Source organism: Lepisma saccharinum, chromosome 13 (genome assembly GCF_977018435.1).
Source record: "Lepisma saccharinum chromosome 13, izLepSacc3.1, whole genome shotgun sequence".
Classification (NCBI taxonomy): Eukaryota; Metazoa; Arthropoda; class Insecta; order Zygentoma; family Lepismatidae; genus Lepisma; species Lepisma saccharinum.
In genome coordinates this window covers 75,110,634-75,137,104 of record NC_139241.1, presented here as the reverse complement: position 1 = coordinate 75,137,104, position 26,471 = coordinate 75,110,634, and the positions used below count along the sequence as shown (strand labels likewise).

Below are 26,471 nucleotides of genomic sequence, written 5' to 3'. Positions count from 1 at the left end.
CTCGAACTGGACCCAGCTTAGTTAGCGTTCGTTAACCAGAAGCATGCATGCAGCAGACACAACACCCGATTGGTCCCCCATCTTCACCGGGATCCCACCTCCACGAATGTACACACACTGGGTTGACGCTCAGAAATGCACTTCTACCCTGAAGATGAGTGTGACATTAGCTCTCGAAAGCTTGGAATCATTTCCACAACTCACCTGGTCGATAGCTCAAGATAATATTTTCGTCATTCGTCACCAGGAAAGCTTCAAGTGGTAATTGTCCTAATTTTGTTCAGTTTTCTGATTGTTGGAGAGCACATATTTGGATATAAGTAAATAATAAATAACACAAAAAAAATAATTTTCAAATTCAAATCACAATCTCCATAAAAAAAATTGTGTAGTACCACACCAGGTCTGATAGACACAATCCATCATTACTCCATAGACATTATAGCAACCAGGAATGATATCAGACAAAGGGAAGAGGGACAAATCCTGAACATTTCCCATACCAAAATGTCAAGATTAAAAAATAAATTCCATCCTGCACACCCTTAAATAATAATGATTTTATCTATTCTTTAATTTTACACAATTTTTTTTTTCATTTTCCCCCATTCGTAATCTTTTTTTTTCATTTTTCCCCCATTCGCAACCATTTTTTTTAGTGTGCAAGGCCCTGTGAAGAAACATGGGTGACATTCTTAACATCAATTCTGAGTATAATCCTACCTAAATTAAAAAAAAAAAAAACACTCAAAGTTAAAGTTTGCATACCAATTTTATTTGTAACATATCCATTATATTAACAATTAATATTTAGAGCTTTGGTGTGCTGAAGCCAGAAAATAAACAAAGTTTATTAAAACACAAAATTCATCATGCTTCAACTATTCAGTGTACGCACTTAAAAGTTACCCATAAAGCTGGAATCCACTATTACATATTTCGTACACAATGCAATCATGTATTTTGGTTTTGATGCACACTTTCTGGTACTGCTAATTTAGCATGTAATGGCTGATATATTTGGCTCTGCAATGACATGAGATCTTTATTATAAGCGTAGGGAACTTACAAGGCACTACTCAAGTTTATAAAGGAGTTCATGTACATATAGGAAATGTATTAATTATAAAAATTCAATAAAAACTTAGGATTCGATCAGCATAATTCTGTATTTGCCATTCTCCATAAATTGTAAAAGAGACCTCGGTTGCTCATTCCCCTTCATAACTCAAATTCTATTCAGAATCTTCAATTTCCACATTCTGTCTTTGGAACATACTGTCCCTCAAAATTCAGAATATATCTTCAATATCTGTTTTTAAGCCTACGGTTAGAATTAATGCAAGCGGACTCCTGGAACAAATTAAATTAGCTCCATTATAGGAAATCCATTAATATATTATTCTAGGCTGCAAATGACTGAAGGAAATGTCGTTGGGTGTGTTCCGAAAGTCTTAATGAAACGAACTAAGATAACTGGGCACGTGAACCTGGTGAAACCAGTTATTTTACAGACTTATGGGACACACTAGGCGAAACTGAAGGTGCCGCGATTTGTTTATAGAAAGTTTCTGCATGGCATCCAGCGGAAGGCATGTCCTTTTGGCAGAAATGAACTCTACTGCAGCCACTGTTACTCACTTTAATCACATTGTAAGAACAGTTAAGGCATACTGATCTTGTGAATGTTGCTTCATATTGCTCTCTGTTAAAATTCTAATACATTTTCCGAACTAGTGCAGTTTGAAACAATCAAGCATGCGAGTTGTCTGCAAGCCGCAGACGATTGTTTGGTGAATCTCGTTCTCGCATGAAAAGCGACTTTTGGGACAGCATAACGAACCTCACGAAAGCACTTATGGGACGGCCAGTTGGCGTAATGCGTTAAACTAGTGCAACTTTCAGAATGGGCCCTGTGTAACCTAGGGGTTAGACTTTTATTCTTGTAACTTTTTTATTCCTTATATTTTTTTTTTTTAAATGTTTCCTATATAATAGGATATTTGGATACCGCACCTTGGATTCGATGGTGTCTTGGGTCTGCTGAGTATATATGTATAAATATACCATGGTATTAGTGTATTATGTAATGGAGTATTTGCCTATTTCAGGAAGTAATTGAGGTGTTGCAGATACGAAAGGCAAACTCAACAAACGAACATTTTGAGAAAAATGCATTTCAAGTTGTGAGGCACAGGCTAAATCAACAAAATCTTTGCAAATCACACTGGAAAACTTTCCAATATGATGTCATGACCTTTTTGTTACATTCGTCCTTTGTATCCGCTTGCCTCAATTTTTTCCCCTCAGTGTTTTACCAAATTAATAAAAATCACCCTTGACGAAATTTTCTTATGGTAGTATTGTTAACAGGAAATATAATAATAGTGCAACAACAAAGTGAATGTAATACTACTGTATTGGTTCTAATAAAGGTTTGGTACATCTGTGTCTTAAATTGGAAGTCATTTTTTTTTGTCAAACGACAAAACAATATTTAAGGTGCACCTTACATTCAATGGCATCTTGGATTCTAAGAAATATGGTATATTATCCCCCTCACCACAAAAGCACATATGGGGGGGGGGGACCTCGATTTTACACTTTTCAGAGGACCATAATGAAAAAGTTAAAATACAGGAAAACACAAAATTTGGGAACTTAAAAGAGGGCTTCCACTCTCACTCTGCATGTGTGTGTGTGTGTAATCGACATTGCAACCTTTACTTCAACATGGGAAAAGGTAAAATAAAATAACTCTGAAAGTTCTAGGTTCAAATACCAATCATGGTATGAGTGTTTCTTTGTCACTATGAAGCTAAAGAGGTAGAAAATAAAAACATTTTTAGTCTTAAAATTGTAATAATTTCATACTACAAGGGTCGTTCAAGGTTGACCAAGACTTTCGTGCGTAAAATATTAATGAATCAATCAATGTAGCGCTGCATTACTTCGGCAGGACAGACCATGATCCTTTGCGATGCATTTGGTGCATGCACAGTAGTGTAAACAAAGATGGCAGCAAGTAGTTATCTGTTGCTGGGGAACAGTGGTTTATAATGAAATTAATATAAGAAATGACCTGGAATGTTGTCGAAACATGTCACTCTTCTCCATGACAATGCCAGGCCACACACCGCCCATTTGACTCAAACAACACTGGCCAACTTGCACTGGGAGGTTTTACCACACAGTCTTTACAGTCCAGATTTAGCCCCCAGTGATTTCCACTTGTTTGGGGCTGTTAAAGAGCATTTGGGCAGGATGCACTTCCAGACAGATGAGGAACTCAAGAACACTGTCCTGCAGTGGTTGCAACACCAACATACTTCTTTCTACACCAAAGGCTTCACGGAACTTCCACAAAGATGGCAACGGTATCTGGATGTTCAGGAGGAATACTTTGAAAAACTGACATTGTTTGGTGCTTCTATGTATGCATATTTCCTGTCTAGAAATAAAAGTCTTGGTCAAGCTTGAACAACCCTTGTATATTCACTATTTAATACGGGAGTTAACCATTTGCATAAGCTTCTCGATCACAATTATGGTGACCAATTTGCTGAGCCAGTTAGTTTTTATACAGAAAAGCTGTTAAACAATGCATACTGCAATCATTACCTAAAGTTTCCATCCCAAATGAAGATCTCATGTCATTTAACAAGTCACAATTGGCCTGTGAACATTCACCAATTCAAGACGTGCTACCGTAACTTCCCATGATGCAATAGTGGAATCCACCAATATGGATGATTGCTTCCATAACAAATTTCTCCATCTTTATATACACAAAACATAAACATACTGGCCTATATAGCTTTTCATTGCATATTTATCTAAAGCTTTAAAAAAGGATTGTATACTTGATAATATATTATAGGAACAAATTAAACGTAACAATAGAAATTATACCAGTCACACTTTTCCACCAACATTATCTCTTGCTGACCTCTTCATGTCAGAAATTGAAATATAGATGGCATTGTTGTTTGAATGTCAGAAAAGACAAAAGAACTACTAGATGTTTGGAGTCCAAAATGCGAAAATTGTGAAGTCAGAAGTTGATTTTGTAACTCGCATGCCTCAAGAGCTAGGGTTCCAGGTTCAAACCCTGTCTAAGCCATAGTTTTCTATATTTTCTATGACTGGCATCATACACAATAGATCAGGAACATGAGAAAATATTTATCAATATACAAACCAGATAAAAACTATTTTCTTTAGCACCATAAAACAAGTTTGAAAAAAAAAAGCAATGAAAATATTCACTTAAGATATCTTATCTGCCACAACTGAAAAACTTCTGAAGGTCAGATACATCTTAAACAATTCTCTATTGCATAAAAACAATATTTTGTACATGAAATTAACGTATACTATAAGTTAAGATTGTACTGGTGTTAAATTTGTAGTAACAACATGGAGTGTCGACATAAAATTAATCAATTTAAATAATAGATTGTACTGATATAGATTGGCAAACATTTAACAAAATGCCTAGATGAATCATTTGCATCCTTAAGGTTACGAGGGGCAGTTTGTGTCCAGCCAAACGTGAGGACCTGAACTGCTTCTCCCCCACTGACCTTTCCCTGCAGCGAGCTGAAGAACGAGAGGGCTGTTTGCTGTTTTGTTGTAGGAGGGGAAGAGAACTTAGCATTACACTTATGGAACTATTATTTTACATTTTCTCTTTGGAATATCAAACTTCCGATGGCGTACAAAAACATGAACGGAAAAAGAACAGGCTCAATATTTCATTTGCAGATGGAAAAGTCAAAATGTCCATTTGATTAGACATAACTTAAAGATGAATCCATACTATGGGAATGAGAGATGCGGTAATAGATAATTCAGGTACTCATGTTTTCCACGAAGTGACTACCGAAATTAATAGAAAATTACTTAAAATAGCTTCGCGGAAAACGTGAGTACCTGAATTAAACATGAAGTTGCCTCTCCATAAAAAAATATGGGATCGTGTAAATACGCATAATTTTTTTCACAGATCATATCTGGCGTAATAATAAACTTCAAAAACCGCTTCCACTTCCAACATGGGGAGAAATTCATGCTCTCTTTTGCCTCTATCGTTTTTTTCCTTTTAAATAGCAGTTCACATCTTGATGTTATTTAAATAAATGCCCACCTAGTGCGAAACTCTCTCTCATAACCTTAAGGGCTGGTTTCTCAATGTAATGTTAAGGTTCAAGTTAGCATGTGGAAGTGTGGTGCCAGTTAGTAGCTTAACTGAATTGCAATGCATCATGCCTGCCCTCTGGAACACCCCTCGTATAATTTAACCAATGGAGCATTCATTAAACAGTACACCAGGTGCTGGCCAAGCAACACTAGAACCAAGTTTCCAAGAGGACGGAGGTAATAGAACCTCAAGAATGTTTCACAGGTACATGAATACTTCATTTCAGTTTAATAAATGGTACTCGTAACAACAAAGAAAACATTAATGTTAAAATAAATCTCTGGAAAGAAAGAAAGATGTTTAACATTTACTAATTTGCAACATACATGCTTTCATAAAAGCACATCTGTGGAGTAATTTGTAAAAAAACTGGGGTGGTCAAATCTGATTAAACTGTAGGTATCGGATATTTGCGACATCTGAATATCCTAATATCCACCATCCAGATTACCAATACTATGGATAATTTAGAATCTAAAGATCTGTCATCTCAATTTCCCTAGTAAATACTACAAAAGAAACACTGAAAAATAATGGACGTGGCAGGAAAACTGGTCCTCGTTTCAATATAACAACACACACGTTACATAAGCAAACCTATACTCTACAAATCAATCTAATGAATTACATTTGTTTACAAACCCTTTAATAATTAGTGTAGATATGCATGGTCCATAATACATTAATGTATAAAGTCTCCCTTTGAAATGCTATCACAGGAAATGAAAGTTAATTTATGTTATTGACTAGCAATAAATATTACAATAACTAAACAAGTGCCATCTTATCTTATACACTAATGATGCATTTGTATACAATATACTATAATTATATATTTATATTAATACTGTGAATCAGTGGTTTTTGTAAGGACTGCAGACCCATATGAACCATCTATTTTTAGGTGGTTGGCTGTAGGCTACAGTTTCGAGCTAGCGGTTCCAGATTTGAGTCCCACTGACACAGCATCATTAGGACAATTGAAAAACTACTTGGAAAGAAGAAGTAGGAGGCTCCTGCCACAACAGTCAGTATATCAACCAGGGAAGAAACACTGCTTGCATCAATGAACTGTCGAACAATGAGTTTCGGTTCGTCAGCTTTGAACGAGTAAATGAACTTAGGAAGATGCTCACATTTGTGATTTCACGATACACGATGAATCCTCAGGAAGAGGTACCCGGATCATAGGTGGTCTTGCATATAAAAGTTGGTACATTATAATACAACATACTAAATAGGATTTCCTACGTGGGGATGTGATCACCGAGTTTAGATTACTTTGATGAAGAAAATGTCAGTATACTTAACGTGCACATAACACTAACATTTCTTTATTAAAATCACAATTTAATCAACTTACTTGAAGCCCGCAAACAGAAGTTGTACTCTTGTAAATATAGAGAAGAACAGGAGAAAAAGAAACAAGTTTCAAAATAACAATAAACAATATTCCGAGAGATGTGAGGGGTAATTCTTTTACAGGTTCTTACTTTCAACCCTTGCATGTATCACCGTCATTTGCGCTTTGTACTAACAATCAGATTACAAGCACCTTTCTGATAATCACAATCCTTACGGAAAAAAACAACTAAATACATACAGGCATATCTTACTATTATGGGAGAAAAGTGTACCACATCATCGTAAAATGAATCGCAGCTTTTCCCCTTGCACATGAATATCAGTTTATGTTACTTTGAAACCCAAATTATAGTCCCCCCCCCCACTTCATACATTTCACCTTCCTAGACATAATAAAGAAAGATGTAAAAAAATTACCCACATTATTTTCCCACAGTTTCTTAGAAACTGTATAATCAACGTTCCAATTCATAAATACAAGATTAAAGTAGACCCCCTTTCAAAGAAAAGAAACAGTATCTGATTCATGTTCATGGTCGAAAACTACCATAAGAGCAAGTGAAGACCAAAAATAAAAAGTAAAGCATAAACATTGTATTTTTGATAGTGTTTTCATATATTTCGAACCATCTGCCTGGAGTTTCTGAATAATGAGGTCTTTTTATGCATCTAGGGGTATAAATCACTGATCTACAAACCCATAAATTACATTTATATTCCGAATTAACACCGAATGGCACACATATCAGCATCACTGAAAATGCTGACAAACTTTCACAGCACATAGAGGATATACACGTGAAGAACTTGTCTTACTGTTTTGTTCACACAGGTTCTCCCCCTTAAACCACACATGCAGTACCTTCCGTGTGTATGTTCTTGCATATCCTCTTTCATGTTTTAGCATTACGGAGTAGGTTTCACATGTTTTGCCCAAAAGTACTCTCTCTCGAAGTCAACCCCTAAATTAAGCTGGTTGGTTGAGTTTGTTTCTTAGTCCACTTTATGCATGGACAGGCTAATCGGGACTGGACCTATTTAAAGTGGGAACCACTATGTCCCTCCACTGGGTCAACCCTTCAATTCATTACAGAGTGAAAAGCATATTAAAAATTTTGAAGTTTCTTGATCGAAACAATGGTTTATTCAGATCAATGGGAACAGTGAATCTATGATGCACAGTTACATACATACAGGATAAATCTGTTTTCATTTGAGGGGGGGTCTTAGTAGAACGAATACCTGGCAAGTAAAACATTTATAAAAAAGGTAAAATTTAATGCCACTTGTCATTACCAATGTAAATGGTAAAAGACACATACCTTATAATTTGTTTCACTGTTTTCCCGACATGAAAGGAGTTTGAAAATGCTTACCTACCAACGTTTTTCAAAATTGATTTTTCCTCTCTGTAACTATCATTACTTTCAATTTCTTGGTGAATAACCCAGGTGAGTTTGAAAACAGAACAAATTAGTCTTTTACCATTTACAAGTTAAACATTCGGAAAAGTTGTTTCCTTGATGCCCTTTACACAACTCTTACAGTTTCTCAATGTTGCCATCTCTATGAAACTGTTCAGAAGACTAATTTACAAATGAAATTTTTAAAAAAGGTTCCTCTACATCAAAGTATTCTGAAACAAAAACAATTAAAACCGTGCTAGAAAAAGGGAATTGTTAAGTGATTTGCAGACACTCATAACTTTGCACCCTGCTTGCAATCTGTAAAAATCACACACCATAATCAATGAGAAATACCCACACATTACCACAAATGCACATAGATTACGACTTTGACAAATGTGCTAATCATACCAAAAAATCCTGCATTCAAAGACATTTATGATAAAATTATAGAGCAACATTTATTTAAGTATACTTAACTTGTTCACAACTAAAATGCATCATAATACCCAGAATCACACTAGGGGGATCTTGCTATCAAGTTTTGAATGTATATACAGTATTTCTACATACCTGGTCAATGGGGGACTGCTTTAATATTAGTAACAACAGTTAAACCCTAACTCGCAATCTGCAACATCACAAAAGAAAGATTCTTCTGTACAGTAAAACTGCTATAGCGCACACGAGAAAAAATATAAGGAGATCGCTCTGGTGGTTTGCGCTTACACCTTCCTGAGTGTTTCCAACCGCTCTACCAACCTGTGTGGGTAGAAGGTTGTTTGTAACTATTTGTCTGTGGGTGATATGTTGTTGGGATTCATTCGGCACGGCATCCCCTTCGGATGCGATGCTGCTGAGTACGTTCTCAGACAGTGCTGCTGCAGTGATCTCCGATATTCTTCTCTCCGAAGCAGGTGAAAGCAGTGTATCCACCTCAGTTTCATCCGTCAATTCTTCACCCTGTGTATGGAAAAAAAGAACATGTTTTCAAACTGGACACCCACATGCTTCATAGGAATTTCTAAGAAGGCATGGCATCAGTCCTTAAATTTCAGAATTTGTGTTTTCTGCTTCTGTATGTATCAAATAGTAAGGTAATTTACAACTCTACCAGGGTGGGTGATCTAAGGTTGGAATTTTTCCAGCCTTGTCCCTGCAGAGTGGTTCCAGGGCTCACCCAGTCCTTGTGGAGTAAAGGTGGCTGGAGCATAGTGCTTACCACATTACCTCCAAAATGGCCGAGATCAAGAATGTGTGTGGTCCTATCCTCACATCCCCTAAATGTGTCATCATGGCACAGTGCTATATGCACGGGGAACTTTACCTTACCTTCATACTAATCAATAGGGGCATACATTTTTTGAAAATAAAAAAAGGCAACATTTTGGTACAAAAACAGTCAATTTCGGGTTCAAAAGCGGTAAATGAAATAAAATTTTGCTGTTATAGCGGTATATAAAATTACATTTTTGTTTTTAAAAATGTGCATATAATCCCAAATTTGATTTAAAAACTGCACTTACTACACAAAATAAACATATCCCTTCTAATAGTACATTTATGTCGTTACCAGAATATTAAGTTTATTCCTGTATAAAGGGGTCCATTTTTGAGTCTCAAATATTTACAGCAGAATTAATCAATTTTCCATGAATTGCATAATTTACAGGATAATTCTGACTTCAGAAAGTGTTGTGTCGGTAAATAAACTCTAAATTTCGTGTTTAGGAGTCTATTTCGCATCTTGCAGTTCATTTCGCATTATTTCGTGACAAAACAGGGTAGGAAAATGCACCTCACACCTTTCAGAAGCATGAAAGGTGTCAAAAACGAAATATGTACGCCTCTACCAATCAACGTTCTCCTCCGTGGCCGTACGGTCTAAGATGCTGTGCTTTGGGCTCTGACTGCAGAATGGCATGGGTTCAAGTCTGCCTGGGTTTTCGGCCTGTGTATAGGACAGGTGGCAACCCACCATCATGAGGAAATTGGGGAGCTATGAGTGAGTAGGGTAACCCGGTTATGTATATCTCCTACAATGGCTGGGTGTTCGACATGCTGACCCCACGTCACCCCATTATTGGTTGAAGATTTCCACACCTCTAGGTAGGATTGTGGGAGGGAGACTGGCAGCCGGGAGATAGGCCAAAGACATTATGGGCTGTAGAGACACGGGTTATTTATTATTATATAATACTAATCAATATCTTGAACAACTTTTAATCATTACAATTTTCATGCATCAGTATTGGTGGGAATCACTACGAATATTGGTATTGGTTCAAAGGTTCAGCCCTAGTTGAAACACGATAAAAGGTAGTGTCTTAAAAGGTACACAGACGATAAAATTATGGTAGCAATTGTATGTCACAATTGGCATCCTTCCATGTCTTCCTCTGAATGTTTTTGGCGAGCCTAGATCCTTCTTCATGGCTAAAAAGGTCTGTTGTAAATAGTGGGGATGGAAAATAGTAAAACGGTCCAAATTACTGATTTACCTGGCCAGAATACCAAGAGAACTGACCAAATACTGACTAATTTAATTGCTATTGATAACAGCATTTTATTAACAAAAAAAACATAACACATAACATAACACATGTTTATGAAGATAACAATGTTTTCATTTTGTACCAAAAAGTTAATGAATGGGTAACAAAGGTGACTTAGTAACACAAATGGTGAATAAAATAGAAACCAGAGGAAAAAACCTAACCTTCAAACTAGAATATATAATTTTGAAACCAATATGGACTGTCCATGCTCAAGAAAAGCTTTCATAAATGTGTTACTTTGCCAGCACAAAAATAGTAATTACTAGGTTAGGCAAAATTATACAAAAAAAAAGTCTTATCTTTAAATTAACTGAGGAAAATCTATTGCCTTTGTTCAAAGACATCATGTATTCCCCAAAAAAGCAATGGGCAACATAATAAATACTTACTTTACTAACAAGACTTTAAAAAATACTTACAAATTACAGACCAGGATGAAAAATTGACTTTTACTGACAATTTTCCACTCCTGAGAAAGCTATAGGTATGCATGGCACTTTCATAATGGTGTTTCGCAACATGCATGAAACAATTACCTTCAATTCATGTTTGGTAGTGGATGGTTCTGGCTTCCCGCTAGAAGAATCTTTCAAACGTGCTGTCTTTGGTGGAGCGAGTAGTGAAATTATCTTCCCACAGCTGGTGCACTGCCACTCCTGTGACCTGACAAGACAGGAACAAACATATCAATATTAAGGAATTCTCCTCACTTGAAAATACATAATTCTAAGTGCAATATGTCCATTATCATCATCTCGTATCATACGTGACAAGGGTTACATTTTTTATGACCTCAAATTCATCAAAACATACAAAAAAAACATCATGCACTTTTGGCCTAAAATTTCAATAAATATGCCCTAATAACAAAATATACAGCATAATTGCAAAACCTGGTCTTCTATATGGTAGAGCATGTTGGACTCTTCGTCAATATGATAAAACCAGAATAATTTGTTCGCACGGGAGATTTTTGGTGTCGTAACGTGCAATAACCTTACGAGGAAAAAAATTAGAAGTAAAGGAATCCGAAATAAATGGAAAATCGAAGCACTCTACAGATTTTAAAATGCGGCTAGCAACAGTGAAAAAAATATAGTGGCATGTTTATTACTCTGATTTAATGACACAGAAAACACACAAACATCAAAAACACTGAACTCATTACTTAAAAAAGGAAATTACATTTCCATAAACAAACTTGAAACATCAACAACAAAAAAGGTGCCTGGTGGAAATTCACTTTATCATGTAATGTACCTCTGGTTAGAGGTAAGAATTGCGAGGGAGTCACAGATTTTCTTGATACAGTACCTTTTTGCGAGAACCTTCCTCTCCTCAGGAGTGTAATCCAAGGATCCAATTGTTCCGCTCCCTGGCGTAGGCATGAAAGCTATGAGGGCAAGAAGTGCCGTACGGATAGACCACGATGGCTGCCATGTCTCCGGGTGGTGGCCAGATATGCTCAAGCAGATCTTGTTGTTGACCTCAAATCTCCCATTAGGCTAAAATAGCGAACATTATTCAGAAAAGCAGGGCTAATAAGTAGAGGCATGAATATTTCGTTTTTGGCGGAAAAAGAAAATAACACACTGTAATGTTTATTTCTCATGTTTCTGTGAGGTGTGAGGTGCATTTTCCTACCATGTTTTCTCACGAAATGAACTGCAAAATAAATTCCTGAACACAAAATGTAGATATTTTTTGAAATTTGAATTATTATGTGAGTTATGAAAATCACAGAAAACTCATTAATTTTGATGTAAATACACTAGACTCTCGCTAATCCGGCTATTCCTTGCACATATGGGTGCCGGATTCGTAGAAGTGCCGGATTATCGAGAGGGTCGGAAATTACATACTGCTATGTAGTTTAAACACATAGGGACTATACAGGCTGTACTTTACGTGTTTCCTTTTAGAAGCCATAGTATTGAACTTTACTGTAAGAAAGTCACAATTTCAAATGCTGTATAGCATTGTTTAACATTTTTAACTAACAACATTGTTGAACACGATAATTCATTGTTGTGCACCTCATTTCTGCTTGAGTGACTACAGGCCAGATGTGGGCCAGACCACTGAGAGGGCAGACTATTGAGGGCCGGATTAGCGAGAGTCTAGTGTATTTGAGAAGTAAAAACAGAGTAGTCTAGTGTATTTGAGAAGTAAAAACAGACTCTTTCACATAGGAATAAACTTAATATTCTGACAACTATATAAATGTGGTATTATTATTTCTCTTGTGGTCTATGGTTATTACAAGCATAAAAAAAAAAGTTTGTCATTGTGACGTTTCAGGAGCACACACGCTCATCAGACATTTATTTTTACAAGTTTTGTAGTTTGATTAAAGATACAATTTAGTTTAGTCAAACTAAAAATAATGTCTGATGAAGAGAGTGTGTGTTCTCCTGAAGCGTCACAATAAAAAACTGTGTTTTTATGCTTAAAAAACCATAGACTCCAAGAGAAATAATTCTACAATGCAGCAATGAGTATATACAAGAAAACAATGTGGTTTTAGCATGGAAAAGTTAATTTTGTATAATAAGTGTAATTTTTAAATCAAATTTAGGGTCTTATCCACCATCTAACACCAAAATGTCACTGCTTTCGATCCTGAAATGTGTCCAATTCCTCTACCGAAATCTTTCACTGTATGTGGCTCTACTAAGAAGGTGTTCTTCAAAATATACACTCACATGGCTTGTGAAAGTAATATAAAAAGAGCGCAGAATAATTAAACCTTGGAAACCTATTCAAACATGAAATTCTATCCCCTCTTCAAATAGATCATGTTCAATTAATACAGACAGACAGCAACGCAATGTGGAAAAAAATTCTGATGGTCCATACAAGCTTCCTGTCCAGGAAATCTCTCGAGCAAGTGAACGAAAGCATGTCTCTGCTCATGTAGTGACTTGAGAGGGCTCAACCAATGAATGAGAGGTGAAGTGAGTGCGTGGAGGGAAAAACGTGGCTGCACCTGCATACACTGCCTTGCTCTGCCCACTCACTTTCTCCCCTTCTCTACTGTTATGCACAATCTTGCTCCACACTTTCCCGGGACAGAGTACAAACTACAAACTTGACATGACTCCCAAATGTATTAACTCAGTGTGACTATTACCGAACATGCATACATAACTTTCTTAGGACTTGGCACGTACACTTACCGTTAATAAAATTATATTTGGTGGTTTCATAGGATATTCGGTCGGTAATAGGATCCTTCCGTGATAAATCCCGCCCTCAAACTCGGTTCCTGGGGGGCCCTGAACAGTGAAGTGCCACTCGAATAAGTTATCCTCCAGAGGCCGTGCACAGAACTCCTCTGTGGCATCTTTCAATTCACATGCTTCACGCATTAGTCTTTTCACAGCTGAAATAAAACAAGTAGACTGAGATGTGATACATTCACCGATTCAAAATATTGCAGTAACCAGGGATGTACTGGCCCACAAGGCAAATTTGACATGACCAAAACAATTTACTACCAGATAGCATGTAAGCTTGCAGAAAACTTGCAGTAGCTTGCTTGTAAAGAGTGGTCTCTATAGGACCAGGATAAAATTCAAGGATAATTCCCGGTTTTAGAGGCAAACTTTTGAAAAAAAAATTCAAAGGTACAAGCAGATGTTTTCTCTATTTCAACCTTACATATTACCGCCTCTCACACACACAAATATATTAACAATATAAAGGGCCTGTGCGATTCCAATATATCCTAATCCAATAAATTCTAATTCAATTCAATTAAACGGTACATATAGGGTATGGACAAAAATATGGAAACACCACGACATCGGAACGGGTGATATCGACACAATTTTTCCACTTGAAATCGGACGAGGTGCGACATTCTTTTGTTTTGCACCGTGAGATAGGAGCCTGTCGGCCTGGTAGGAGTAGACTGTTGCACCGTAGATAGCATGCAGACAGTTAATACTGAATGATGTCCTAGCTGACTGTGCTTCAAAGGGAGCAAATAGTTGGTGCCAGTCTTACAGGTACCTCTGTTACCAGAGTAGCCATGTTATTTGGCATACCGAGAGGGACTCTATCCAAGATCATGATGACATAATAGTGTGTCCAGAAAGACGTCATCAGATAAACACCTGTGTGGATGAAAATGTACACTGAGCGACAGAGACAGAAGGACACTGAGGAGGATTGTGGCCATGTTTTGCATGAAGAATGGTGCAAGATCCCATTATCCACCATCCAGGACTTGTATTTGTCCATTCCTCGGAGAATGCAGTGTGTTTTGGAAGCTAAAGGCGTTCCTCCACCTTATTAGCTACAGTATTCCGGCTTTTCTTCGCAGGTGTTTCCATATTTCTGTCCATCCCCTGTATATATTTAGAATATTTAATTCAAGGTTTAGGTTTACATTTGCCATTTCACATACTGACTCGAAATACATCTACAAACACAAGTCACAAGTGTTACGCGATTTACTAATCTATGAAAAATTGTAAATTGCCTAAGGTTCTCAAACTCGAATTTACCCAATCAACTTCAAGATATCTTATTGCAATAATTTACCGTCTGTCAGATAGATTGTTCTGCAAAGGACACTAAGAAAGCAAATGGATTGAAACAATTCTGTTTTATTTTCCACACAGCTTTAGTTTCCTTCCTTGATAAAAATAAAAGCTCAAGTGTGAAACAGTGGGATATGTATTAATAAAAGTGCAATTTTTCACGTCATGCAGAATTCATGCATAAATCCTATTGCCAATAATTCATGCAGAATTCCCGGTGAGTAACCACCCTGTTGCAGCTTATCAAAGCCAGTTGGATATGGCAAGCTTGAATGAAGCTGACAGTTGGCATTCGTAAGCTTGTATCAAGCATACAGTTTCTGTGGCAAGCATGCTGCAATTTTGACATGCAGTAACTAGTTGGCTTGATTCAAGCCTGATGCAAGCTTAAGCTTGCCATAATATGCTTGCAGCAAGCTACCGTAGTGTTCCTCTCTTTCTCTCCTTACAATTTCCCCAAACAAACGTTCCCTTTCCAAGCTAAAGACCAACTGTCCAGTTCAAGACACTTGCATCCACCCCAAAACAGACTCCTCCTACTTCCTTTCTCCTCCCTCCACTTTTCTCTTTTGTAGCTAGAAATCCATTCTGCTGAAGTAACGCATTCCTTTCATATTTCCTGCCTTCTACAAAAGTAACTGTAACTCGATAATGTGAGGTACACTACGCTATGAAACGAGCTTACTGTGCTATCTGGGAACACAATTTGCTGCACTCATAAAGGTAATATTATTATAAACATCAGGACAGAAATCTCAGTACGTTTATGAAATATTATATGATTTCTTTCAGGTCGAGTAACTTGATGAATAACATTGATAAAAACATATGCATTCTACCCGATGCATTTATACACTTGCTTGAGGATACAGCTTTCATACACATTTCTGTGTATAGAACTCCCTTTGGGTTTTAAATTAAATGAAAGGTTGGGCAAGGCATTCCTAATTAGTATATTATATTCCTATTTATTACAGACACAGTTCGTAATCGTGAAAGAACGACAAGCTATCTGAAACCAAACCCCATAAAAAAAACCATGACTTATTTTACTATTCTTGTGAAATTTAGTAGAAATATATGACACATCAACTAGTAACTTTTAACCAAAACTCTTAAAAAAAATTACTGCTTTATTATTAGTACCATTTCTAAACCATGATTTAGTAGTATTTGCTCATAATAGCATTCTGAAAGAAAGAGAATTGTCGTAACTATAAGAAATACTACAATACACAGAAACACACTAGTATAATTCCCGGTATTCAAGGTGAATTTTCCAAAAATTCAAGCAGATGTTTTTTCTATTTCAACCTTACGTATTACCGACTCTCATCACCCACACACACACACACAAAAATATTAACAATATAATGAGTCTGTGCGATTCCAATGTACCCAAAATTTGTAATTCAATTCAATTAAACAGTATATATATATAAAATATTTAATTTAAGATTGGGAATTTACATTTGCCATTTCACATACTCGGACTCACAATACATTTAAAAATACAAGTCACAAATGTTATGGTAGACACTAATCTAGGAAAAGTTGTTCATTGTATAAGAAATCTCAAACTCAAATTTACCTAATCAACTTCAAGATATCCTCTCTTCGAATAATCTTCCGTCTGACAGACTGTTCTGCAAAGGGCACTAACAAAGTAAACGGATTTAGAGAATTCTTTTCTATTTTTCACGCAGCCTTATTTTCCTTCCTTAAAAAATAAAAGCTAAACTGTTAAAATTTGCCACAGGGCATTTATAAAGTAGTATAAATTCAATGGGATTTGGATTAATAAAAGTTGCAAGTTTTCACGTGTACAGAGAAAAATTCACGCAGAATTCCCGGAGCCAAAAATTTATGCATAATTCCCAGTGAGTAGTCACCCTGTACTAATAATAATGTGTTCAAAATTACAATACAAGAAACCGAAGAAAACGTAAAATAATGATAAGCTAAAAATTATGACTTGACAATCATATATTGGCACTATAAAATATATTTTAAAACATGACCTACGTGCAATTAAAATTTCCTAAAGCCAATGTCTTTTCTAAAAATGCAACTAGAATACTTGAAAAGAATTAAAATAAATTGACAGTGACAAAATAATTTAACTCAATAATGCAACTGAAACCGTGTATCCCAGCCTCCGGTGCACAAGTCAGTACACTCCTGGATGTCATTAGCCATGAACAGAGATTAAAAATATTCTCTTCCCTTTGGGAAAACAAGTTTACGAGTGGTTTTCCTGCTTCAGGAATGGTGAATTGTCACTTGCAGACCAACCTCGCTAAGGGCAACAAGTCAAGTAAATGTTGATTCCTTTTTCTCATGCAAAAGGCATTGTTCATGCAGAATTCGTTCCTAACGGTCAAACTGTTAGCCAGGCATTTTACCTACAAGTTCTGAAAAGTTTGCATGACGCGATGGGATGAAAACACCCCGAGTCGTAGCAAACTGGAGAGTGGTGGCTTCGACAACCTGCCAGCACACACAAAGCCTTGAGTGTGAAACGTTTTTAACTAAAAACAGCATGACCCAGTTTATTCACCCGATCTCGCTGCATGCAACTTCTTTTTGTTCCTCCAAATGAAAAAAGTCCTCAAAGGAAAATGTTTTGTGGATGTGGAAGAGGTGAAGAAAAAATCATTGAGGCATTAAAAGGCATCACTTTGCAAGAGTTTCAGGACTGCCTTGAAAAGTGGAAAACACATTTAGATATGTGCACTGTATCAAATGGATACTACTTTGAAGGAGATTTTATTTGTAACACCTAAAAATAAATACACATTTCTTTATTACAAAATTCCTGTTTCTCTTGGGTCTCCCCACGTACAGTAAAACCAGGAGTGTCCATCACTCAATGAAACCTAGGATATTATTATCCCCAGGTCATATTGGAAAAACCGTATACAACTTAATCTTAAAAATAAGAAATACGCCCAATTTAAAATATGATTCAGTAGATAGTTCAAAAAACAACTACGTTCATTTTGCTGGTACCTTCGACCCTGTGTACCCCTAGTAACGAGTGAAAAATTATGCATGGTTAACGTATGTTTTCGATTGTTTTTAGCTTGCAGGGATGTGAAGCAAATTACCAGTTTCCATAGCCTGAGGCAGCTCAACTTGAAGACTTCGCACAAGTGAAAGTAGCACCCAAAACAACACCACATGGAACATTGCATATCAGTTCATAAACAGAAGATATTAATGTTAAAAGGCAAGATGGACTGAAGTGTACAAAACCAAAAATTGAAATTAAACCATCATTGGGAGTGTTAGTTGTAACAATGATAACAATTTTTGACGTACTTCTTTAGTTTAGGTGCTAGGTTTGGTGACTTGAACAGGTTTTTTCACTATTTGGTTGTGCATACAATAGGCGTTTACAGATAAAATACTGCAAAAGTATCCAGAAGTTGGATTTTAACTTAGGCGACCATGCATTGGGATCAAATATCTGTTATTTGTGGTTTCTACGCCCAGAAACCATATTTTATATTACATAAAACATAATAATCTATTAATTAATACAGAATTCAACATATTTTCCTCTATTCCATTCCATCTTATTTAAAAAAAAAAAAAACTTGTAAAGATAGAAAATCTGTAAACTCACCTGGGCTTCTAATGTTATACTTCCCTTCAAACTCCATTGCAGAGATGTGCCTGTTGAAGAACAAATACAAATAAATAATGAGATACATATGGTATGGGTGAGATTCTGATGAAAGTAAATATTTGCTGGCTGTAATATATTTACACTTGTGACCATCAGAGACCATTTGTCAATTACATGGTAAAATTTACTACTTGTATACTACAGAACTTGAATATATTCTATACATTCTTATTCAAGATAGTAACATCAAAACCTTCATATTCCTGATTTACAAATTAGTGATAATCTTGTTTTTCTTATTATTTTGTTTAAAGTGGTATGTGTGGGTTGAGAAAAACTCTCTTAACTTGAAGATGAAATGAGAATTTAAAATCTTGCAAATTTTATTGATATTTTTTTATGTAAACAACACCAATTCCTTCTGCACACATAGATTGAATTTGTAGTCATTGAAAGTAATCGCTGAAACTTTGCAGTATGGTTAACAGACGTAAATCGAAATCAGGCCATGTAAAAATTGCATTCGTAGCATGATGCAATCTAAATAAAACAAAAGGAACTTGGGCCAATGGGGATCAGAAAGTGTAATTTCTTTTTTCGACATTTCTCTATTAAGCTATCACTGGAGCAATTTTCATTTATTTTCAAAGTGGAGCTCATGGTGAAACATTACTGTGAAACCGAATCTTACATTTTTGAAAATTTTTATTTTAGCTGTAGACACAACTTTTGGACATTCAAAATTTCACAAAATTACATCTTTCCAAGCAAGTTCACTTATTTCTTAAGACAAATGCAACAATTTCATGTTGGATGAGTGTTTCAGCAAACTTTGCACCCCTGTATCTCTTGAACCAAATGTTCAAGAATGTTAAAAAATTGCATTTTTTGCAAGGACCACATGAGGAAGAAATGTAGCAAATCTGAAGAACATGTGAGACGGTGAGTTACATTAATGTATGATTTGACATCGAATAACCCAAGGAAAAAATGTTCTCGGTACCGTCAATGGTCCGTACGTACCCACGCCATAAGGTTATGATTTTTGTGTCATTTATGAAGATTATGTTCTATACGAACGATTTGTGTTATTTTTAGCTCTATAACATGTGTTATACTGGAGTGATGAGAGTTTTTTGATGGGACTATTTATGACGTAGTTTTCATCGTTGCCATCTGCATGTGATATGAAGGAACATGTTGTTACATTATTTGTGTTTTGTAACTTGGAGCAGTCTTGGAAATATTTAAAATTGAAGGTTGGCAATTCTGGTGTTACGTCAGGCCACGCGAGATTTACTGCAGACGATGTTTCGGTTCATAACATATGGTACTGGGATTTTATTTGCAACGTGGGCATGCGTTTTTAATGTGGTAAGTGTTATTAATTGAAAATGCATATTGGGGAGTGTATCGACATTTTCAGTATCGTAGCGTTCTTCGGCCGGGAGCCGGAGGTGTATATCTGCGAGTTGCAGAGGATGGTTTAGTAACTGGAAAAAATAAATGTGTTAAATGCAGTGGACTATATCGCAGGAATGTGTGTATGAAGTTAAAAATATGGCAGCAAGCATTAAAAAAAATTGACGTAATTCTCGAAGGGGTACAGTGGGTCGACGGCGCCATTAAAATTTGGCACCGACGTCATGCATGGGTAAACCCACAAACCATTCACAGATAGCCCCTCAAACCATGCACGGTAAGGTAAGGTTAGGTTAGGCAAACAATTAAAATTTGGGGTCGTAATAATGTCAACATATGCCAGGAGTGTTAGTTTGGGAATTTTTTACAGGAAAAATGACCGATAGCAGTCTGGAATAGGAGTTCCTTGTGCTAACGTGGGTCATATTTTGCGATCAAATATTTGTTATTTGTGGTTTCTTAACGCTGGAACCACTTTTATATTACGTAAAACGTTGAAATCTGTCGATTAAAAAAAATAGACTTAATTCTCGAGAGGGTAGAGTGGGTCGACGGCCCCAAGTTCTCCAGATAAAATGCAATAAGTAATGGCAAAGACACTGAAGTATGTGTCAACAGACATGAAAATAAATCAAACTATGTAAAAAGTGCCATGATTAGTTCAGAATTAAACAATCAGAGATAAGAATTTACAATACCGGACCACTCCCCGATTTTTGTAATATTTCGCATACTCATTAATTGAGGCCTCCTAATCACGAATTTGAAGTTAAAATTTGGGGGTCACGTGTAGAAATTGCAAAGCGAAATTTAGTGAGGAAATTTTGCCGTTACAGTGCTACGAAACCATTTTTTTTTATTCGATCCGTGATTGCAATTGGCCCACAAACTACTCACAGATAGCCACAGGAGCCATTCTCGGAAAGGTTAGGTTAGGTTAGGAAAACAGTTAAAATTTGGGGTTGTAGAACCATGCACGGGTAGCCCCACAAACCATTCATGGACAGCCCCAAACCATTCACGGTAAGGTTAGGTTAGGGAAGCATAGTTAAAATTTGGGGTCTTAGTAATATCAGGAATATATAAATTTCGTTCTAAAACATAAAATGGTAAATTTCTCGTAAGGGACAGATGGATTTCATCAAATTTACAGGAGAAATTACATACAGAATGCAGTTTCTTTATACTTCTGGAAGTTCGGGGAAGTGTTTTCTCGCATCGTTCATTGAATATTGCCAGTAAATCATCTATTTTTCAATATAAATGTGTGACCGATGCACGAAAGCTCTTGCATCCATTTACTTCCAGGTGGATGTAGCCTGTGTGTAATGACATAATCCCGGTCAGTGTTTCCAAACATGTGTTTTTGTAACTGAAGAAGGTACGTTTCCGCAAATGGTTTGTGGGGCTATGTGAGAATGGTGTTGTGGGGCTACGCATATCTTTTTCGAAACCAATTTTTAACTATTGTAACATATACGTGACCCTACATAACCTTACCAGAAATGGTTCATGTGGCTATGTATGAATGGTTCATGGGGCTATGCATCAATGGTTTGTGGGGCTACGTAGGTATTTTTGGGTGCAGTGGAGTGGAAACACTGCAAGCCGAGTACGGTAGTGAAACTGTGACCGCCATTTTGCGTGTTACCGAAGGCAAAAAGAAACTAAGAAAACTTACTCGATATGTTGCAAATAGATTGATTGATTGATTTAGTGTATTTTACTTCGCGTTTTGTGCCACTTGGCTAATTTGCGAAGATGGGGATGAGTGATGAAATGATGAAATTGATGAATGGACATTCACAAACAACCAAGCCCGACCGGGATTCGAACCCAGGACCCTTGGCGTCGCAGCGCGATGTGCTAACCACTCGGCCACAGGGTCGGGCTGTTGCAAATAGAGCTTATTGCAGTGAAATAAGCGAAAAGCCACCTTCAACAATGTTTCTCAATGCAGAATACGTAAGTAGAAATATTGAAATAAAAAAAAGTAGCAAATTTCATCTGTCTATACCTTACGAGAAATTTACCCATAAAATATTGCAATAACCATTGTTTTCGCAGAGAAATCCAGGGTTTGTGTTCCGATCGCAATGGTTTGCTTATTTTGCAATTTCTACATGTGACCCCCAAATTTTAACTTCAAATTCGCGATTAGGAGGCCTCATTAGTGAGTATGCAAAATATTACACAAATCGGGGAGGGGTCCAGTATAGGGTTACCAGATCACTATGAGGGAAATGTATGACATCCACGGTATAAAAAACTTACATGAGTGAGTATAACAGTCGTAACAATCCTTGCAAACTGAGTTTCGCGAAGCTACGCTTAGCTTCTTCAGGTTTTCTTATCAGTAAATAAAATACTTCGTCATATATATATATATAAATAAATCTGGAGCGATTTTACAATACAGGGAATTTCTCCATTTTGTTTGAAATTCGGCATACTCACTAATTTTGACCCCCTAATCACGAATCTGCAGTCAAAATTTGGCGCTCACACGTGGAAATAGCAAAATAATCGAAATTAAGTTTTTATTTCCACACCCTCGATTTCCGAATTTCCCGCCGGTTCCGGGCTCCGCCCCTGGGGTAATCGACCTACCGCCCCCAACCGCTATCGCGGCCCCGCCTCCGCTCCGCTTCGCTCCGCTTCGCTTCGCTCCGGCTTCCCGCCTATATCTATAGACTCCCTGTTAAGGGCATGTTAGAAAGTGGCCGGATTCACCTGCCCCCAAATAAGCGCCAAATTTATACGTGAGCGCCAAATTTTAAGTGCAGATTCGTGATTAGGAGACCCAAATTAGTAAGTAACCGAAAATTCAAACAAATTGGAGAAATTCCCTGTATTGTTAAATTATACCATAAATCTTAGCCTTACTATGTATAAAGTGGACTTAAAACACCAAATCAATCAAACCAGCAGCAGATAAATATTTTCACTGTGGTTTATCTTTGTTCAACTGAAACATGCATTTTATTAGTTCAAAGTATGTGACGTTCAAAATGATATTTTTCAATTCCTCACAGACGACGGACATAAGGCTAAAATGTAGGACATGTCCGGGAAAAACCGGACGTCTGGTAACCCTAGTCCGGGATTGTAAATTCGCTCCCAATCAGAACTTGGGGTGTTATTTTCATCAGGAATCTTTTATGCTATTCACACATTGTAAATGTCTTGTAAGTTAAATCATTTACACTAACGATAAAGCATAACATGGAAATATACAAGTGAGTATTATTACACTAACGATAAAGCATAACATGGAAATATACAAGTGAGTATTATTACACTAACGATAAAGCATAACATGGAAATATAAGTGAGTATAATTAGAGAGCAGTTAACCTAACTACCTCACATACACACTAAATTTCTGCTTCAAATTTCGGAGTTCGAAAGTAATATTCTCTAGTTATATTCATTAGTGTAAAAAAACATAACTACATGAGCCTTCCTGCTCTTAATTAATTAATTTTCATCCTAATAACAGGGCATTAAAATCACGTGTCCCATATTTACTATTAAAGGAATTCAGTCACTAGTCAACAAATATAAACTAGAAAACCAATGAAATATTTTTGAAACTTACTTTGCAAACTATTCGCTCACGAAATCAGGCGTACTAGCACTGGTACAAGATATTTTCGGTGTTTGAAGACTCCGTTTTGTAAAATGGGACAAAATTTGTCAATTCGTAGCAAATCCCGAAGTTCTTCAGAAGTTTCGATCAGTCGTATTTCGAGGTAAACTTGCTTGTCTTGCGATCCTTTTGTATCCCCGAGACGAAATTACTACGTAATTGACATCTCTCATATGATTTCATCCTACTTCAATACACATCAGCTGCAAATGCCTTTCATTTTAAGAGTTGAGTCTTGGTTGAGTTACCAATGAAGTAAAACGAGTTATATGGAGTAACCAACCCAAGAATTTATAATCAATAGATTGCAACCTAGATGTTTTATGATAATAAACAAAATTTGGGTTTTAGACTCAACGCATCCGAAGAGAGAGAGTTCGTTGGTGTAATTGTGTGATTTGGTGGATTGAAATTGTGTTTAATTTGTGTCAATTAAGCGTGTGTGATCTTCGAGAAGATATATAAGAATATAAGTAAGAAGTAAAGTAAAAGGCCGTTTAAGGTCTACAAACAGAGTCCAAATGGAAGAAGACTCAAACGATTGTCATAATGCTGCATTAATGCATGAAAATGCTAGTGTTCAAGTTAGTTATGTGGATCCCAATGTTCCTCCTTCTCCGGCGCAATATATCGAAGTGGATAACATCAATAGTGAGGAGTATCAATGTAATAATTCACAAGAAGGATCAATGTCTCAAAACACAGAAAATTGTATCAAATCTCAGAACAGAAGGATCCCCTATCAGAATTTATATGAACTCGACAGCTCTGGCCCATACATTGTCTTGATAGAGGGTATAGGGAAAAATATTGGAAATCTAGCTGGGGGAAGCCTAGGAAATAAATTTAGGAAGGCAGAAATACCAGTGAAACATATTGATCAATGTGGTCGTAATAGAGTTAGAATTACGTTTAAATCTGCTCTGGAGGCAAACAAATTCGTCAAAAATACAAAATTTCAAGCTGAGCTCTCGATCAAATCTCGTATACCGCAATCTTTACTTCAACGAGAAGGACTAGTTTACGGGATAGAATATGATGTTAGCGAGCAGGATGTACTTGATGGCGTTCAATCGCCTATCCCAGTCATTGACGTCAAACGCATGAAAAAGAAGTTGTGGAAAAATGATGGAACATTTTTGCTACGAGATACAAAACTTATATGTCTGACATTTTTGGGGCGTATAATTCCCCAAAAACTAATCATAAATAGCATGATATATGAAGTTAATCCAAGGCAAAAAGCTGTTCTTCAGTGCAGACAATGTTTCAGATATGCACACACGGCAACTCAGTGCCGTTCCCAACCAAAATGCGCAACCTGCGGAGATAATAAGCATGGTTCCTCCTGTAACCTACCAGTAAAATGCTCTAATTGCCAAGGAGCTCATTCAGCTCTTGATAAAAATTGTCCAATGTGGCAAAGAGAACAACAAATACAGGAGCGAATGGCGAATGATAATCTCTCTTACCGTGAGGTTAGAGAAATTATTGAAGGCACATATATACAACCACCATCTATAGAGGAAATTCTGAATCCCATTGTTAACAAAACAGATTTTCCTCCTATTCAGTTTCGTGCCCGACTAAATACTTCACCTAGAGGCTCAAAAATTCCAAATCATAATGCACAACCTACCCTTACATCTAAACCTATCATAATTGCAAATCACAGCCCCAACATTAATAAATGGCAAAATCATTCTGTTGGATCAAATTTAACTCCAGTTGCTTTAACGTTTCATCATCCTATTCCACATACATCAGGGAAGACGATAGAAGTACATAAAAATATCAGAGTGACACCAAAAGAAAAAAGGAAACATCCTAGGAAACCAAGGATACATACTCAATCCAACCCTTCCACAACATCAATTACAGATACTTCTTCTGCTGAATCAGAACCCAAGACCTCTTTAAATATAGCACAAAATGCTTATTCTAATTCTAGCTCCTCAAGGGTACAGCATGCTAATTCAATAGATAAAAACTTAGAACAATCATCCTCTTATCTCCCATCCGGAAATATTCAAGAGGTTTACACCTCATTATTAAAGACAATACCGCTTCTATGGTCTACTCTTGTGCAAATAAAAGAATTACAGCAACAGAAACTTCTTTTACAACATATTAATACCCTATCTACAAACCTGCTGGCCGTTTTACAGAATCTCACCTCATAATAAATCAATTATATAAAAGTTGACTAATATGACATTATTACTTCAATGGAATGTCAATAGTTTCTCTGCACGTAAACCAGATCTACTAAAACTAGTGACGGAAAGACACCCTTTAATACTATGTTTACAAGAAACTAAGGGTCGTCAGCAAGAAATATATAGAATTTCCCATTATCATTGTATAGGACCTCCATACAAAGATACGGAACGGGGAATTGGTATATATGTCCATGAAAAGGTAGCCTACCAGGAAATACAATTACATAAACATAAAAAACTATTCCAGAATTATAAAGTAGAAGCAAGAGCAATCCAAATTTACATAGCAGGATATAAAATTACGATAATCAATGTGTATATCCCTTCCAATTACAATTCTCAAAATATAAAACAAACTGATTTACAAGCTTTAACATTCAACATACCCAGTCCTTATTTAATTGTCGGGGACTTTAATGGGCATCACGATGCTTGGGGTATGCATGCAGCAGATAGACT

The 26,471-nt window shown here is 36.5% G+C and overlaps 1 protein-coding gene across 1 annotated transcript; it reads right to left on the bottom strand.

The window, feature by feature from the left end:
* Positions 1–753: 753 nt before the first annotated feature.
* On the bottom strand, positions 754–24,015 carry LOC145997428 (ubiquitin-conjugating enzyme E2 J1-like). The gene is made up of 6 exons (XM_083134456.1): positions 23,740–24,015; positions 18,714–18,763; positions 13,712–13,917; positions 11,847–12,037; positions 11,069–11,195; positions 754–8,937 (listed from the first exon to the last, which is right to left on the bottom strand). The coding sequence occupies exons 2-6, from the start codon at positions 18,748–18,750 to the stop codon at positions 8,614–8,616; spliced, it is 885 nt and encodes a 294-aa protein (XP_082990582.1). The 5' UTR covers positions 18,751–18,763; positions 23,740–24,015; the 3' UTR covers positions 754–8,613.
* Between the last annotated feature and the right edge of the window lie 2,456 nt (positions 24,016–26,471).

Coding starts and splice junctions, on each gene's coding strand:
- LOC145997428 (XM_083134456.1), bottom strand. CDS start 18,750: ATGGAGTTTGAAGGGAAGTATAACATTAGAAGCCCAG. Junction 13,918..18,713: donor GTATAACATTAGAAGCCCAG/GTGAGTTTACAG, acceptor GTTTTATTTCAG/CTGTGAAAAGACTAATGCGT. Junction 12,038..13,711: donor CAAATATAATTTTATTAACG/GTAAGTGTACGT, acceptor TCGCTATTTTAG/CCTAATGGGAGATTTGAGGT.